Genomic DNA, 14,709 nt, shown 5'->3' with positions numbered 1-14,709 from the left:
GCTGCCCTGGGACGAGAGGCAATCCCCTGTCTGCAGCCCCGCAAGCATTAGGATCTCAACAAAGCCCCACTATAGTTTCTCAGTAGACAAGGCTGGCCTCGAACTCCTGATCGGCCTGCTTTTACCGCCCAAGTGCTGGCACTGCAGATGATGTCCACCACTGCATATGATTTATTATGTAGCACCCAGGACAGAGCCCAGAACGTGGTGCATGCTGGGCAAACAGACTGTCACCTACTGAGGCACAGCCTGCTCACTCGTCACTTTTCATACATCCTTTCCTTGTCTCTATTGCTAGGATGAGCCAGGGTCCTCCGAAGTTGGAATGGTAATCAGCAGAGTCATGTATTAGTTCTAACAGACAGTAGATAGTGACTATTATTATTACTGTAAGTTCCTCCAGAACTCTATTCATTCCTTGAAACCCAGTTTGGTTTCATCAAATATTCCACAAAGACTGAGCTCTCAGAATGAGAGGGTTTTTTGTTTTGTTTTTTGCGTGTGTGTGTTTTTTCCAGTTCTCAATCAAAAGGCACAGTGAAGCTGCCAGGTCGCCTCGGAGGAGGTCCTTTAGCATCCAGCTCTTTTCTTTCCTCACCCTGAGCCGTTCACAAGCTGGCGGCCGTCAGGCCCGGCCTGTTCGGCTGAGGAGCGTGCAGACGCAAGCTGTGTCGATCCGAATCCAGCGCCAGCCCACTCGGCCCTGGGAGTCTGCAGTCAACGCCCGCACGTACGACTGCTTGGCCTTGCATTCAGAGAGCCAGTGCCTCCGGTCCACCCCGCGGCAACCCCCTCCGCCAACGCCCGGGCCACCTTCCCCGGCGCTTTCGGCCTTGCAGCGCGTCTCGAAGAAGTACTGACGCAGGGGGCTGCCGCCCGCTGCAGGCACCTCGCCGAGCACCTCCACCTCTCGCCCACGCAAGTCCACAGCCGTCCGCCGGTCGGTCACCCAGCCGCTCACCGCGTCGCACACGGCCAGCTCACCCCGGCGGCTGGCGGGCGCAGTCTCACTCGCAGCACGCCGGCTGCGGTTGGCTGGGGTCCCTGCCGGCTCCCCATAGGCTCCGGCCTCCAGCAGGAAGAGGAGAGGGGGGCCAGCAGGGGCGCCCCTCGACAGGGCCACACGGGGAGACAGGAGGTCCCACTCAGGGGCCAGAAATGGGGGCAGGGTGGAGGATGGGGATTGGGACTCCATGGGGACGCGGGGGAGGAGGAGGAGGAAAAGGACGAGAGACCGGGAGCAGCGAGGGAGCATGGCTTGCACACCTGAAGATGGAGAAAGGCTGTCGTTAAGAAGGAAGACACCTGCGGAATACAAGTCACCGCCCCCCACCCCAGCGGCTCTCTGCATGGCCGACTGTGGAGGACCCTAGGGGCACCTGTAGTCTAGAACCTGGGGAATGCTCAACTTTCAGATTAATGACAACTACTCAGTTAGTGTGAACCAATAGCCAAAGCTGGGTGTGGTCATGTACACCTGTAACCTCAGCGCCCGGGAGGCAGAGGCAGGAAGGGGGCCACACGCTTGAGGTCAGGCCTGTTTACACAGGGAGTTCATGCCAGCCAAACCGGGTCATACAGCTAGCAATGTGGATTCTGAGCGACACCATTTGGCCCTCATGCCCTATATACAACCCGGAGGAACCCGAGTCCACTCCGCGGCCTTGATTTCCCCCCGAGTGTGAGACTGACCCAGGGGCTGGGAGATGCTGGGAGAGAGACTAGAACATTCTAGAAGCCGGGCCAGGACTGGAAAGCAGCAGGTGAATGACTACCAGACCTGTCAGCAGCACCTCCGCCTCCTCACTCTGGGGCTGGGGGCCCCCAGGCTCTGTGGGGCCCCTGTGTAGGATACAGGCAGTCTCCTCCCTGACATCTCAGGAGAGGGAGGGGGCAGCCACCTGTGGGAGGGAGGAAACCGGTTACCAAGGCAGATGGAGGAGGGGCACGCCCCCCCCCCGTGCCACCTTCCCAGTGTCTGTGAAAACCTAGGGTACCCTGGAGGAGAGGCCCCTTCCCGGGGCAGGTGACAGCTCCGCAGGCATGGGAGGCAGATGGGGGCGGAAAGGAGGGGCGGGTGAGGCCGCTGGAAGAGACTGCATCCCCTCCTCCCTTTCCTCCGCCGGACGCGGCGGGGGCGGGGCCGGCCCGGACACCCGGGTCCCCGCCGGCCCACGCTCAGGGCTCTGGGTCCCTGAGGCTGCTTCCTGGAATGTTGGCTCCTCGCAGGACAGGACAGGCCAGGGCCCGCCCAAGACTCCGACTGTGCATACCTGGAGTGTCTGGCTGGCCAGGCTCCGAGGTGGGGGAACGGCAAGTGTGGGGTGTGAACAGGGCAGAGGTTGGCCACGCCAGCACAGGGAGTGCGGGCACCCGCTGCCGCCCCCCTCGGACTGGGCGTCCAGGTCCACAGCCGCCTCCGTCCTCAAACCGAGGTCCAAGGCCCCAGGACCGTCCTCCCTCGCCCAGCGAGGGTGTCTTGGTTCCCCCAGAAGCCTCCTCCTGCAGACTAGGCTTCCTGGACCCCAGCCGCCGCCTCCCTCAGACCCACAGGTCCTGAGATTGCGGCCCCTCCTCCAAGGTGCTTATGAATGGGGACTCCCTGCTTCTCCACCTAGGAAGACTGGATCGGGATCCCTATTCCTGAGTCGGTTGGAGGGCATCTGCTCCACCGTTTGGACACTTCCGTCCTGCCTCAGTTTCCTCCGCCAAGCCCCGCCCCCGTCGGCCCCGCCCCCGTCCCTCCCTACCCGGGGGCTGGGCGACCTGGACGGCGGAATCTGCCAGAGGAGGCGCGGAGCTCTTACCTGGGGCGCCCTTCTCTGCTCCCCGGCTGTCCTTGGCGCGGCCGCGGCTCCTCCTCCGGCTCGCTGGCAGCTCGGACGCCCGCTGCTCGCCGGCTACTCGCCGTTTGAGCTTGGGAGGGCCTGGGTCTAGGAGGAGGCGGGGCGGCGCCCGACGGCGGAGGAGGGGCGGGGGATCCCGCCTAGCACGCGAGTGCCGGCACCTCGGAAGCCTGGCCTCGGGACTTCAGTACCAGGAGTCTGGGCTATAGCCCTCCTCCATCAGACACTGGAGTCCAGACCCCGCCCCTCCTCCTCTAGACCCAAGGTGCAGGGCCAGTGCTCAGAACCCCAGCCCTGCTCCCTCAGACCCAGGAGTGCAGACCCCAGCCTCCTCCTTCAGACACTGGGACCCAGGCCCCAGCCTCTCCCCTCAGTCCCCGGTTCAGGCCTGGGATTGCTATGGTGTCTAGTGCGGGTTCCCACCCTCTGCTCCTGTCTCCCCTCTTGGATCTCCCTGCCAGACATTAGCCAGCTGGGTCTATGCAGCGATAAGACCCAATGCCTAGAGACAGTGACTGTGGGGGCTCCCCCACATAGTCTTCTACCCTGGAATTTCCTGGCAGGGGACCAGGGAGTCTTAGGGCAGACAAGAAAACTTCAAGGTAATTAGAGAGAGGAGAGCATAGATGGTGGGCTTTAAGAACTGTGGCCTGCCTAGCGAAACTGGAAACAGTCAACTGTGACCCCCCAAGGAAGAGAAGAGGGGACAAGAACCCAGTCAGAGAAGCTGAGCCCCAGAGGGAGGAAACAGTCCAAGAGGACCTCGGAAAGGCAGGCAGGAGAGAGCTCCAGCAGGGCCAGCATCAGTAAGCTGGACAGTCCCTTGGGTGGCAGGGCCCTTTGCTCTCCCATGCCCCTCTCTAGGACTCTGGCTCCCCTGGGCGGAGCTATATTTAGGAGGAAAGCTGACACTTGCCTTGGGGGGGGTCACCCAGCACCCACCTTCCCAACCTAAATATAGCATGGCAAAGTGGCAGGAAGGGTGTCCCCAGAGTAGGGTTTTCCCCTTAAGATGCCATCCCAGCCAGGGTGACTCAGAGCCCACTCCAGTTGTTTGTTGGAGGTGGGAAGGGACACTTCCTAGCCTGGGTGTCCATCTGGGTCACCCTTCTGACCTCACAGTCTTTCCCGACGCAGCCCATCCCTACCAAGGGACTCGAACTCCAGGCTGGGAGTCAAGGGAGACGTCTGCGAAAAGAAGAGGGAAGTTCTGCTGTTCTTGGTCTCCTCCCCTCCCCCTCCCCCCCCGCCCCCGGGCGGGGGGGGGAGGGGGGCGGCGGGGCGTGTCTCCTTGCTCTCTGAGGCCTGTGTCTCTTCTACTGGCCTCTGTCTCCTCTCCAGGCCAAGCGTCCTCTGCACCCATCACCTCTTCCATGCATTCAGGCTGTGTCCCACATCTCCGTCTTTGGTCCCTGGGTGCAGGTCAGTCTCCATTTCTATGACTGAATGTGAGTCTGTGTTAAAGTGAAGCGACCACCCTAAGACTCTGTCACGTGTTGTCACCATTGCGCCCTCTCCACTCCTCCTTTCTCTTGTATGGCAAGATGGCTGCTGATGAAGAGGGTTCCTCTCGCATCCTCCCCTGATGTCTGATGCCTCACAGGAGGCAAGTCCTCCCAGCAGCCCCCCTGAGATGCTTCACCCTCTAGTCTTAAGCAACAGTTCATATGACTGAAGCAGGTGACATCGTTATCAAAAATAACTCAGCACTCGGCACCAGTGAACAGGTTTTAATAAGTTAATGCCAGTCAAATTCCTTGAACTCTGTAATCGCTCCTCTTCCCTAAAATGTCTCTCAGTCCCAGAAGACTCCAAAAGTATTTGTCTCAGTAGCCTAGGGTATTACTGTTCCCTCTAATATCAGCTTCCCCCTATGAGATGCATGGCCTTGCCAGGCATGGTGGCACACACCTTTAATCCCCAGCACTTGGGCGGCAGAGGCAGGAGGGTCTGTGAGTTCAAAGCTGTCCTGGTCTACATACTGAGTTCCAGGACAGCCGGAGTTACACAGAAGGACCAATCCTGTCTCAAAAGACAAAACAGAACGAGAAGACACAGGACCAGTGGCCTCCAGCAATACCTGCACACCAGAAGTTGTGGGGGTGTCACAAGCAGGCCACCTGCTACCAGTCCTGGTGGCCCTGTGACGTGCTGGGTGACCTTGGGGGACACCACAACATTTTACAGCCTTGGGTTTCTGTCCTAGGAAACATAGAGCACCTCCAGGAGTATGGTGACCTTCCTTGGCTGTGAGGGGTGCTGACGCCATGGCTTAGAGTCTGATGACTCAGAGAACAGAAAGGGTGACCCCTGGGCTCAAGGCTACCATGGTTCCTGCTCTCCCTCTCCTCTCTCTCCAGTACATGTCTCCCTCATCCTGCCTGTCTGACATCCACCCCTCTGTGCCCTTCCTCATTCTTGCTTTCCTCTCTCTGGATCTCTCTCTCCCTTCTCCCTCCCTCTCCCCCTTTCTCTCTCCTCTCTAGATCTTTGTCCCCCTGTAATGTCCAAGTGTTTTCCTTCCCTTGTGGCTCCAGTGTTGGGATCCCCACTACAGCTCAGGGCAGCATAGACCTGGATCCCACATGACCAAGGTGAGCTGGCTGAGAGCCCCACAGAGCCTCTCCACATGGAAGGGGCAGGGGAGCCAGGGAGGCAGAAACTACCGGCCCTACCGTGCACATCCCTGAGAAAGCTTATTCAGTGGGCCACCCACACCCACGTGCCCAGGCTTGCTCCCTTACACTTAGTTTTATCTGTGCTGTGACCCTTAACATGGTCCTATGGCCCTATGGCCCTCACATACACTCCCACGGGACTCAGAGTGACATGAGTCAGCATGGTCCCACGAGACCTAAGAAGTCACGGACTCAACTGTATGGCTATTATGAGACTCACACTGTCACACGTCTCCGTACTCCTCAGCTCTGCATGGCTCTAAACAGGTTCCAGCCCTATAATGCTATACAACACAGAGAATTGCCGTTTGCGGCTCTCTGTCCCTTACGCTCTGGGTCTCTGCCTCCTCCTGTCTCTCATCCCCTAACCCAGGTTTCCCCACCAGGCCCCAGCGCGATCGTGTTCTGTCTGCAAGGTTCCAGAGCTCACAGAACCCGTAACAGCTTGCGTCCTAGAAGAAGCACAAATCCACACGCTCCTCTATGCATCTCCACACAACTTCTGTATGTGCCTATGCAGCCACAAGACCACTCTTAACAGTGGAGCCAGCTTGGCCCTAGGGGGCTCGAAGCCACACAGCTGCTCATCATACACTCGAATGAGACCCCACGCAGACCCCGGAAACCCACAGCTTATGACAGGCCTCTTTCAGCGCTACCCACAGGGGCCCCTGGAGGTTTGCACAACTGATGGGAAACCCCTGGACTCAACCCAAATCCCGGTCATCCATGTCTACTCAAGGCCCCCCCCCCAGGAGCCGCCACGTGACATCAATCCGCATCCAGTGTGTGTTCCTTAGCCTGGCACCTGCCCTGCAGTCCCTCTCCCCTCCCAGACCCCAGCTTCCTGAAGACCCCAGCTGGCCCTCACACCTCGGTCACCATGTGTTTCCCAGCAGGGGGCCAGGGTGGCGGCAGGAGTTCAGGCACCTCAGCGTCCACCAGACCCCCATTAGCCTTGCCCTCCAGCGAGACGCAGGGCTGCGTGTCCACGTGGCTGTACATCCCTGCCTCTTCACCCTCCGTCTCCCGATGGTAAAAGTAGCTGAAGTTGGAGACAATGACGGGCACAGGGAGAGAAATGGTGAGGACACCCGCGATGGCACACAGAGAGCCCACGATCTTGCCACCCACGGTCACGGGTGCCATGTCTCCATAGCCAACTGTGGTCATGGTGACCACTGCCCACCAGAAGGACTCGGGGATGCTGGTGAAATGGGTGTCTGCCCGGTCCACTTCAGCAAAGTAGACTGCACTGGAAAAGAGGACCACCCCGATGAAGAGGAAGAAGATGAGGAGGCCTAGCTCACGCATGGAGGCCCGCAGCGTCTGGCCCAAGATCTGTAGGCCCTTCGAATGCCTGGAGAGCTTGAAGATACGGAAAACTCGCACCAATCGGATGACCCTTAGGATGGCCAGGGACATAGCTGGCTGGCCCACACCTCGCTGCCGGGCTAGCTCGGTGCCCAGTGCCACAAAGTAAGGCAGGATGGCCACGAAGTCGATAAGGTTCATCACATTCTTGAAAAATATGGCTTTGCTTGGGCAGGCCAGCAGGCGTACCAGCAGCTCGAAGGAGAACCAGCAGATACACAGGGTCTCCACCACAAAAAACGGGTCACTGAAGGGCAGACGGGAAGGAGTGCCTGGCATGGGGCTGGAGCCATTCAGCCGAGCGAGGAACTGCAGAGGGGACAGAACGGGGTTAGGGAAACAGGCCAACACCCTTAGTCACTGTCAACATCAAGGTACCAGTTCCCAAGGTTCCCCAGGGATGCGACTGTCCTATATAACCCAGGACCCTAGGGGCTGTCTTTGGATAGCCAACTTTCTGCTCTTCAGACCTGCGGACAAAACGGTAGTGTCTCCTGGGCCTGGTGGTAACAAGCCTGTCATCCCATACTCAGCAGACTGATGCAGGAGAAGTACATTCAAGGCAGATCTAGTGAAATTCCATCTTAAAATAAAAAGTGACGGGCTGGAGAGATGGCTCAGCAGCTAAGAGCACTGGCTGCTCCTCTAGAGGACCTGGGTCAATTCCCAGCACCCACATGGCGGCTCACAACTGTAACTCGAGTTCCAGGGGGTTCATGGCACCAGACATGCACGTGGTGGGCATATGTGTGCATGCAGGCAGAATGCCCATACACATAAAGTAAGTTGACGGTTAAAAAATAAAAAGTGAAGAGTGCTGGGAATGTAGTTCATTGACACAGTCCCTGCTTAGAACCCCAATACGAGAGGTGAGGCTCAGTGATAGTGTTCCTGACTAGAATCCCCCAGTGAGGGGATGTGGTTCAAGCATTTCCCAATGAGGGTCTGGGGGCCTGGATCAGTGACAGAGTACCTGCCTAATGCCCTAGATTCCACCACAGTACATCAAAAACTAAAACCAGGCCGGTAGCTGTGGCACACACCTTCCACCCCAGCACCCAGAAGGCAGAAGCAGTTGGATCCTTGTGAGTTTAAGTCCATTCTTGATCTATATAGCAAGTTCCCGAACACCCTGGGCTACGTAATGAGACCCTGTTTATAACTTATTTTTCCCATGTCTATAATTTTTTAATGACTAAAAACGCAGTCCTTGTTCTTTCACTGGTGGGAACGCCTGATCCTATGTTGGTATCTGGCCCCCTTCCGCGCCCCAGTCCAATCGCCAAGGGCAGGGCTCACTCTGGTTCTACCTTACTCCGCATGCCTCGTCGTTCCTGCTGCCGTCAACCCAGCCCTGACTATAATGGTTCAGAACCGTTATAGATTTTGCTGTATGGCCCTCAGCTCCACACCCAGTCCGATTCAGTGCAATTTCCCGCTCAGTCCTACACCGAAACCTACCATGCTCCAGCTCCCTCGGTTGGCCCTGGCCTGACAGTCCGTCTTTCCTACCTCTCTGCCAGAGGCACAGACACTGCCGTCTTCCAGTCTCTTTGATCCCACAAGCTCATTTCACACTGCTAGAGATGGACCCGAGAGCCTTGCACACGCCTGGCGAGCTGTTCTCCATCCATCCACGCCCCCAGCCCCTCACTAACGGATTCTAGGCAGGAGCTCTACACTGAGCCACGATCCAAGCTCCTCTAAGCAGGGGTTCTATCACCGAGCCACACCCTTCACTGGGAGACTCTTTTTAGGCTTATTTATTTTATGCGAATGGGTGGTTTGCCTGCATGTATGTCCGTGCACCACGTGTGAGCCTTGGTGTTCAAGGAAGCTAGAAGCCGGCATCGGAACGCAAGGAACTGGAGTTACAGATGGTTGTGAGACATCGTGTGGGTGCTGGGAATTGAATCCAGGTCCACAGTCAGTCCTCTTAACGGCTGAATCATCTCTCCAGGTCCCTCACAGTGTGGTGGTAGGCAGCAGCTCTCCATCGAGTCACACAGACCCCAACCCTTCACTCGGCGATTCTACGCAGAAGATCTGCCGCCGAGCACGTCACACTTCCTCACTGAGGAATTCTGAGCCACAACCTCAGTCACAGCTAGGTTGTTTCGAGGCAGGGTCTCATACAGTGACCCAGACTGGCCTTTAACTCAAGGCAATCTCCCTGTCTCGGTCTCCTGAGTGCTGGGATTCGTATATGACGCACCACACCCAGCTTGCTTCTGTGATTTTTTTTTTTTTAGGGTTCCATCCTCCTGTCCTTTGCTGCACCTTCTGACTGGCCAGGTCTTCCAAGGCCCCGCCCTGGCCCTCCCGAAATCCCCGCCCCTCACCGGGCCAGTGGCAGCCGCCACCGGCGCGAGCCCCGGGTCATCGCGGTCGTCGCGGAAGTCTGGCAGCGTCTCGAGGCAAAAGACCACGATGGAGACCAGGATGACGAGCACCGAGACCACGGCGAGCACTCGCGCAGCCTGCGAGCTCTCGGGGAACTCAAAGAGCAGCCAGAGCTGGCGCGCAAAGGCGTGGCGCGGCAGCGGCCGTTCGGGAGGCACCGCGCAGCCTTCGTCCTCACGCAGCCGTGCCAGCGCCGCGGCGCCCAGCCCGTAGAAGGACACCTCCTCCAGGAAGACGTCGAGCGGCACGTGCGCCGGCCGTCTCAGCCGCCCGCCGGACTGGTAGTAGTAGAGCACCGCGTCGAAGCTGGGTCGGTGTCGGTCGAAGAAGTACTCGCGACGCGCGCCGTCGTAGAAGCGGCTGCGGCGCACCGGGTCCCCCAGCAGCGTATCCGGGAAGCGGCCGAGCGTGCGCGCACGGGTCTCGAAGCGCAGCCCGGCCACATTGAGCACCAGCCGCTCGCAGCAGCCGCAGGGCGGCGGGCACCGCGGCTCCATGGCGCGCACAGCCCGCACGACCGGCGGACGGACGTGTGGCCCCGACGCCCGGCCCCGGTGCCGCAGCCGCCCCAGCCGGGTGTCCGGTGTCCGCGCGTAAAAATAGCACGGAAAGTCCGGCCAGGGCGAGGGGGCGGGGGCGGCGTGACCCCGCGGTGCGCAGGGCGCCCTCTGCTGTTGCCACCTCTGCCCCTCCCACGGCCACCCGCGTTTCCGTGGGTTTCATGAGCCTTCCCTTATAGTCACATATTCTATTTGTTTGGCTTTTGGTTTCATGACACGGGATCTTATGTCGCCCCAAGTGGCCTAGGACTCTGTTTATCTGAAATGACCTTGAATGTATGACCCCCCTGCCTCCACCTCCCAAATGCTGGGATGACAGGTGTATGCCACCACGGCTATTTGTTTGTTTGTTATTTAGACAGTCTTCTCAGTTTGTAACTTAAACCGGCCGCGAACTCGTGGCCATCCTCCCGCCTGGTCCTTCGGATTGCTGGGGTCACAGTCACGAGCCATGGCGTCTATCTGCAGCGTGTTCCCTCTTCCAGTTTCCGTCTCCGTCCCTAGTCCGTCCTCCTGGGTTGCTGCCTTGGGGGGGGGTGCATCTGTCACTCATATCTATCCCCCTGCCTAGGAGCCTCTGCATCTCTCTGCCTTTTATTATTTTATTTTTTATTGACACTGAGTTTGGTATGTAGCTCAGGCTGGTCTCAGCCGTGCAATCCCCTTGCCTCTGCCTCCCAACAGCTGGAATGACAGATGTGTACCACGCCGGGATTCCTTGCTGCCTTTTTTCCCCCTAGCATTTCTCAATGAATATCTCCGTGTCTGGAGTCATGTGTTTATTTCCTTTGCATCTCTGACCATCGCTCCTGAGGAGCTCTGGGGCAGCAGTCCTGGTGCTTGCCGAATTCTCAGGGCCTCTTTCGTAACTCTGAACAGTCCGTGCTCCGGATTGCTCTTTAGCCACTGAGAGCACCAGAGTTTGAACTTAAATTTCTGTCTTTCTCCAGATTAGTAAAGAACGCCTGGACTGAAGCCAAGAATGGCGACAAAGGAGGCCTGGCTTGCCGGGAAGAGTCTGGAGTCGGCGGGTAGATGCGCAGGGTCATTGTCAGGATCCGAAGGGCAGACAGAGGATGGGCTTCCAGCCGCTGGTGTCTAATGACACAGGGTAAAAAATAGTCCCATCTGATGGGGTAGGGTGGTAAAGGGCTTTGATATCCGGGAAAGGGATCGCACGCCCTCTGCTGGCGGGACGGAGACCTGAACCAAAAGATGCAATTCCTAACTAAGCCCAGCTTTATGTCTCTCTGGGACTCATAGAGCTCCTCCTGCTGCTCTGCCCCCCTCCTCCCAGAAAGTCACACGCCTTCAATACTAGCACTCATGAGGCAGACCTCTGGGTTTGTGACCAGCCTTATCGACTCATAAAGTTCCACAGTGAGACCGTGTATTAAAAAATCTGGCCGGGCGGTGGTGGAGCATGCCTTTAATCTCAGCACTCGGGAGACAGAGGCGGGAGGATCTCTGAGTTCGAGACTAGCCTGGTCTACAAGAGCTAGTTCCAGGACAGTCTCAAAAAACAAACAAAAAAAAATCTGGTCCTGGTGGCACTGGGGAGAGAGACATAGGAGGATCCCTTGACTTGCTGGCCAACCAGTTTAGCTGAGTCTGTGGGCTCCAGTTTAGAGAGAGACAATGTCTCCAAATAATGTGGAGAGTGACAGAGGACATTCAGTGTCTATCTCTAGCTAAAGGAGAACCCTACCATTGAGCTATTTCTCCAGTCCTTGTTTTTAATTTTTATTTTGAGGCAAAGTCAGGCTAAGCTTCCTAGGCTGATTTTAAACTCACTCTGCTGCCCATGTGGGCTTTGACCTGGCGATCCTGTAGCCTCACTGAGGAGTGGCTGGGATAACAGCCACTCGGGGCTCAGCCGGCTCCTGACCATTGTGTCTTCAGCCCTCCATTGGCCACCATTCGAAGGTGCCGTGAGTTAAACCCGACCCTCGTGAATTCCCTCACATTCTCTACACTTTGGGGGGGTTGGGTGTCTGGGGAGCTAAAATGACAGTAGAACACTTCATCATCCATGTTATCTGGGCTGGACAGATGGCTCAGCAGTTAAGAGCACTGGCTGCTCTTCCAGAGGACCTGAGTTCATTTCCCAGCAACCACATGGCAGCTGACAAGTGTCTGTAAATCCATTCCAGGGGATCTGACACCCCCACACCAATGCACATAAAATAGTTAAATAATTTTTTTAAAAGTCCATGTTACTATCTGCCATTGTTGGGGCGTGCTCGTGTAGTGTGGGTGGGTTGATATTAGAATGAAGAACTGAGCCGGGCGGTGGTGGCGCACACCTTTAATCCCAGCACTCGGGAGGCAGAGGCAGGCAGATCTCTGTGAGTTCGAGGCTGGGCTGGACTGACAGCCTCCAAAACAATACAGAGAAACTCCGTCTCCTAAAACCAAAAAAAAAAAAAAAATGAAGAACTGTTTTTTTTTGTTTTTCTTTTTTTAGAAGTACCTTGACCTTGAAGAATCCTTGTAGAAAACAGTGATTGTTCTTTTTTTTTTGGTTTTTCGAGACAGGGTTTCTCTGTGGCTTTGGAGGTTGTCCTGGAACTCGCTTGGTAGTCCAGGCTGGTCTCAAACTCACAGAGATCCACCTGCCTCTGCCTCCCGCGTGCTGGGATTAAAGGCGTGCGCCACCAACGCCCGGCAACAGTGATTGTTTTGCTGATGGGTCATTGCAGCCATCCGAAGACTTTGGTCACAGGACATCTCAGGCACACCTCAGGCCATTGTGTATTATGTATTGCAGGCGATACACGATAAAGGGTTAGAGCGATGGGGGCTTGTGATGCTCTCCTTTAGTAAGACGTGCAGATTAGATTAGGGATATTTTGTGCAGCTTTCAGTAAATGGACCTCTGTACAGCAGCTGTTCAGGGTTCAGTCCATCAGAGGGGACCGGGCCTTCCTGCTGCTGCATAGGACTTAAAATTCCATCTTGGAGTGCCTCCTTCCTTCAACAGACCTCCGCACACAGGGCGCCCCCGCTGCCGGGACGCTTTTCTTTTCAAAGGTAAGAGTAGTCCCTGGCATCCCTAGACCCAAAGAGTCTGGAATGTTATGGTGGAAGTTCCACCCATCTCCCTCCAAACCCTGCTGAATCTCAGAAAGCCTGCCAAATGATGGCCCCTCCCCCAGAGATGCTCAGGACCACTCCCACAGGGTGTTTAAACTGCCCCCCAGAGAACAGACTCGTGGCTTTTCCAGCTTCCCTTTCCCACTCCTCTCTGTAGGGACTGGAATGCCGTCCGGTAGCCTTATATCCATTAAACGTAGGCTTTTTCTAATTCGGTTTGATTTGGAATGCTGCATTGGCTGAGAGGCTTATTGGGGTGTAGAAACTTTTCAACTGGGACCTTAGACTATTACTTCATATGGCAAATAGACTATGAGATGCTTAAGTGAAGGCTTTCGATGGGGAATATTGCTCCTGGCTATCTGGATAGTTACTGGTATTTATAAGGCAACAGCCGGAAGCTGGCTATGTATGTGGCTGGATGGTCAAGCCCTGGACTAGAATCCCCAGTGCTGCTGTTGTGATTATCTACAATTTTTTAAAGATTTATTATGCATACAGTGTTCTGGCATGCAGGCCAGAAGAGGGTATGAGATCTCATTACAGATGGTTGTGAGCCACCATGTGGTTGCTGGGAATTGAACTCAGGACCTCTGGAAGACTAGCCAGTGCTCTTAACCGCTGAGCCACCTCTCCAGACCATCTATAATGTTTTGTAATGTTAGCATTTACAAGGCCTTAGGTTCCATCTCCAGGACCCAAAATAAATAGTAAATAGGTAAAATTGAAAGCTGTTTTAAGAGCCAGGTGGAGTGCCTACCAACAGAGTGTCCGGGAGAACATAGGACTGAAGGTTTGAGTCATGTAGAGAGACCCTGAGGGGTGGCTCACTTGCTGCTCTCCCAGAGGTCTGGGGTTCTGTTCCCAGGACCTAGTATGGATGGTTCACGACCACCTGAGACTCCAGCGATGACAGAGCATTCACACCCTCTTCTGGCCTCTGCCAGCAGCCATATTGACATGTGTATATCCACCAATAGACACACATGCACACACCTGTCTGAGTGTCTGCATGTGTGACTTTAGGCCAGAAGAGGCCCTCAGCGTCCACAAGAGGGCCTTGAGCCGCTTGTGGTTCCTGAGCTGGGAATTGAACGCAAGACCTCTTAAAGAACAGCCAGTGCTCTTAACCACTGAGCCATCTCTCCAGCCCCACAAAAGTCCAGTTCTTCAAACACCCTTCATTCAGTTCTAGAAATTATGCCTTGCTTACATGAAAAACAAAACTGACATTAGTGCAATCCAGACGTCTAACTTTCCACACTACTGTCTGAGTCCGGGAGCCTGCCTGTCTCTTTTCCCTCTCCCCTCAGCACTAGCAACACAGACAAGCTCTGCTACATCCAGCTTTTTTGTTTGTTTAATTTAGAGCCTGCCCTGGAACTTGTGCTGTAGACCACGCTGGGCTCGAACTCACATAGAACCCGTCTCTGCCTCCCAAGTGCTGGGACTAATGGTGTGCACCACCACTGCCCGGTTTACACCTAGCTTTTAATGTGTTATTGGCGATCGGAACTCAGTTCCTAATAGTGTTTAGTGTAGATACTTGAGACACTGAACTATTGTATCTGTTGAAGCAGAGGCTGGGCATTGTCTAGGCTGACCTTAAGCTCAGACTGATGGCAAACTTTTAATCACCCTGTCTCCAACTTGCCAGTCCTAAGATTACAGGCATGCACCACACAGCCAGTTTACAGCATTGAAATTTGGAACCCATTCCAACCTAGCCCCTTCCCCCAACTTCTCCCTGTC

General features: G+C 56.0%; 2 protein-coding genes across 3 annotated transcripts; both read right to left on the bottom strand.

Annotated features, from left to right (window-relative positions):
* Positions 1-153: 153 nt before the first annotated feature.
* Positions 154-4,016, bottom strand: Ntf4 (neurotrophin 4). 2 transcript variants are annotated; one of them, XM_021235749.2, is made up of 3 exons: positions 2,808-4,016; positions 1,781-1,901; positions 154-1,266 (listed from the first exon to the last, which is right to left on the bottom strand). In XM_021235749.2, the coding sequence occupies exon 3, from the start codon at positions 1,253-1,255 to the stop codon at positions 626-628; it is 630 nt and encodes a 209-aa protein (XP_021091408.1). In that variant the 5' UTR covers positions 1,256-1,266; positions 1,781-1,901; positions 2,808-4,016; the 3' UTR covers positions 154-625. The 2 variants fall into 2 exon arrangements, with proteins under 2 accessions (XP_021091408.1, XP_040592118.1); XM_040736184.1 differs by lacking the exon at positions 2,808-4,016 and adding an exon at positions 2,274-2,673.
* Positions 4,017-4,561: 545 nt separating this feature from the next.
* Positions 4,562-9,955, bottom strand: Kcna7 (potassium voltage-gated channel subfamily A member 7). The gene is made up of 2 exons (XM_005084720.4): positions 9,241-9,955; positions 4,562-7,207 (listed from the first exon to the last, which is right to left on the bottom strand). The coding sequence occupies exons 1-2, from the start codon at positions 9,796-9,798 to the stop codon at positions 6,392-6,394; spliced, it is 1,374 nt and encodes a 457-aa protein (XP_005084777.2). The 5' UTR covers positions 9,799-9,955; the 3' UTR covers positions 4,562-6,391.
* Positions 9,956-14,709: the final 4,754 nt, after the last annotated feature.

Source organism: Mesocricetus auratus, unplaced genomic scaffold (assembly GCF_017639785.1).
Source record: "Mesocricetus auratus isolate SY011 unplaced genomic scaffold, BCM_Maur_2.0 Super-Scaffold_100054, whole genome shotgun sequence".
In the NCBI taxonomy this organism is placed as follows: Eukaryota; Metazoa; Chordata; class Mammalia; order Rodentia; family Cricetidae; genus Mesocricetus; species Mesocricetus auratus.
Note: the sequence above shows the minus strand (reverse complement) of the source record. Positions and strands in the feature narration are given on the sequence as shown.

Bases quoted from the DNA above. Each gene is read 5' to 3' on its own strand.
- Ntf4 (XM_021235749.2), bottom strand. From the start codon at position 1,255: ATGCTCCCTCGCTGCTCCCGGTCTCTCGTCCTTTTCCTCCTCCTCCTC.
- Kcna7 (XM_005084720.4), bottom strand. From the start codon at position 9,798: ATGGAGCCGCGGTGCCCGCCGCCCTGCGGCTGCTGCGAGCGGCTGGTG. The intron at 7,208-9,240 runs GTGAGGGGCGGG...TCCCCTCTGCAG, and splicing joins TGGCGGCTGCCACTGGCCCG to TTCCTCGCTCGGCTGAATGG.